This window comes from Triticum dicoccoides, chromosome 2B, assembly GCF_002162155.2.
Source record: "Triticum dicoccoides isolate Atlit2015 ecotype Zavitan chromosome 2B, WEW_v2.0, whole genome shotgun sequence".
Classification (NCBI taxonomy): Eukaryota; Viridiplantae; Streptophyta; class Magnoliopsida; order Poales; family Poaceae; genus Triticum; species Triticum dicoccoides.
The window spans coordinates 166,622,358-166,623,888 of NC_041383.1; the positions used below are offsets into that span (position 1 = coordinate 166,622,358).

At 57.0% G+C, this 1,531-nt stretch overlaps 1 protein-coding gene across 1 annotated transcript; it reads right to left on the bottom strand.

Annotated features, from left to right (window-relative positions):
* Positions 1 to 10: 10 nt before the first annotated feature.
* On the bottom strand, positions 11 to 1,070 carry LOC119367460 (1-Cys peroxiredoxin PER1). The gene is made up of 3 exons (XM_037632965.1): positions 896 to 1,070; positions 645 to 793; positions 11 to 554 (listed from the first exon to the last, which is right to left on the bottom strand). Exons 1-3 carry the CDS (start codon positions 1,011 to 1,013, stop codon positions 165 to 167), a joined length of 657 nt encoding a protein of 218 aa, XP_037488862.1. The 5' UTR covers positions 1,014 to 1,070; the 3' UTR covers positions 11 to 164.
* Positions 1,071 to 1,531: the final 461 nt, after the last annotated feature.

Genomic DNA, 1,531 nt, shown 5'->3' on the forward strand with positions numbered 1-1,531 from the left:
ACACATGAAAGAGACAAAGTCACAGTACACATACATAGCTCGGAGACGCTGGTAGATTTACAGAAGAAACGACACGTACCACCACAAAAGTACGCACGGACCACAACGACACAGACCGCCACGAGTAACCGAGCAGGCGCCGACGAGCTAGCACGGACGCACGCCTAGACCTTGGTGAAGCGGAGGTACCCCTTCTTGGAGGGCAGGTCGGCGGTCTCGAACCCCTGCGGGAACATCTTCTTGGCCTCGTCGTCGGAGACGCCGGGCGCGATCACCACGCACTCCCCGGGATTCCAGTTGGCCGGGGTGGCCACCTTGTGCTTGGCCGCCGTCAGCAGCGAGTCCACGGCGCGCACCACCTCGTCCATGTTCCGCCCCGTGCACGACGGGTACAGGAAGCTCAGCTTCACCTTCTTGTCCGGCCCCACGATGTGCAAGGTGCGGGACGGCAGCTGCCCCTCCGCGTCCTTCTCGTCGGGGTCGACCATGTTCAGTTGCTTGATGGCCGACCGGTCCGGGTCCGCCATGATCGGGTACGTCACCTTGCTCCCAGGCTGCACGCGCGAGGGCAGAGATTAGCCAGCCATGGCGAATCAGCAACCAAGAATTTTCAGATCGAGATCAATCATAGATTATCGTCCAACCTTGTAGGCCTCGATGTCCTTGGTCCATTCCTTGTGGGACTGCACGTCGTCGCAGGAGATGCCCAGCAGCTTCACGCCCCGCTTCTCGAACTCCTTGGCGTAGTTGGCCATCGCCGCTAACTCCGTCGTGCACACCGGGGTGAAATCACCTGAACAGTACAGAAGCGCAGACAATCAATTAGCACCACAAGATCACACAAGGACTACGAGCAGGCCCAAGGCAGATGGCCATGAAGGCAGTATGTACATACCGGGGTGTGAGAAGAGGATGACGTAGCCGTTGCCGACGTAGTCGTGGATCCGGATCTTGCCATGGGTGGAGTCCAGCTCCAGGTTGGGGACGGTGTCGCCGATGGTGAGGCCCGGCATGATGGATGAAACAACTCAAAGCTAGCTGCTGCGTGCTCTTTGCTGCTGCGAACGTCTCTCGATGGATGCCGGCGAGGATTCACCGGGGAGCTCCTTTTATAGGAGCGGTCGGCCGGCGAGGGTGTGTGTAGAAGTGGCAGCAAGGTGCGTTGCATGAGGGCCACGTAGTTGGCCTCGTGGCAGCCCGCCCGGAGACCTTGTTCAATGCGCTTGACCTGTCCACTCACCCGCACCGTCTAGCGGGGCAGTGGATATGCCATGTGGCCAAGTCACTCAGAAGCTCACGGCCACCTGTGCGAGCTGCGGCATCGTTCGTGAGCCTTTTTCTTTCGAGAAGAACATCGTTCGTGAGCTGAATAATACTAGATTCCGTGTTAAAGTATGCTTTGATAGATTGGCAATTCGGTGATCTTCCTTTCCTCTCTGTAAACATTGTAATTACTGTTATGGTTCAATAAAGCTTCGAGGGATTGTCTAAAAAAAAATGTAGAGACCGCTCATCTTAAGGATTTCTTCCG

Coding starts and splice junctions, on each gene's coding strand:
- LOC119367460 (XM_037632965.1), bottom strand. CDS start 1,013: ATGCCGGGCCTCACCATCGGCGACACCGTCCCCAACCTGGAGCTGGAC. Junction 794..895: donor CATCCTCTTCTCACACCCCG/GTATGTACATAC, acceptor TGTACTGTTCAG/GTGATTTCACCCCGGTGTGC. Junction 555..644: donor AGGACATCGAGGCCTACAAG/GTTGGACGATAA, acceptor TCGCGCGTGCAG/CCTGGGAGCAAGGTGACGTA.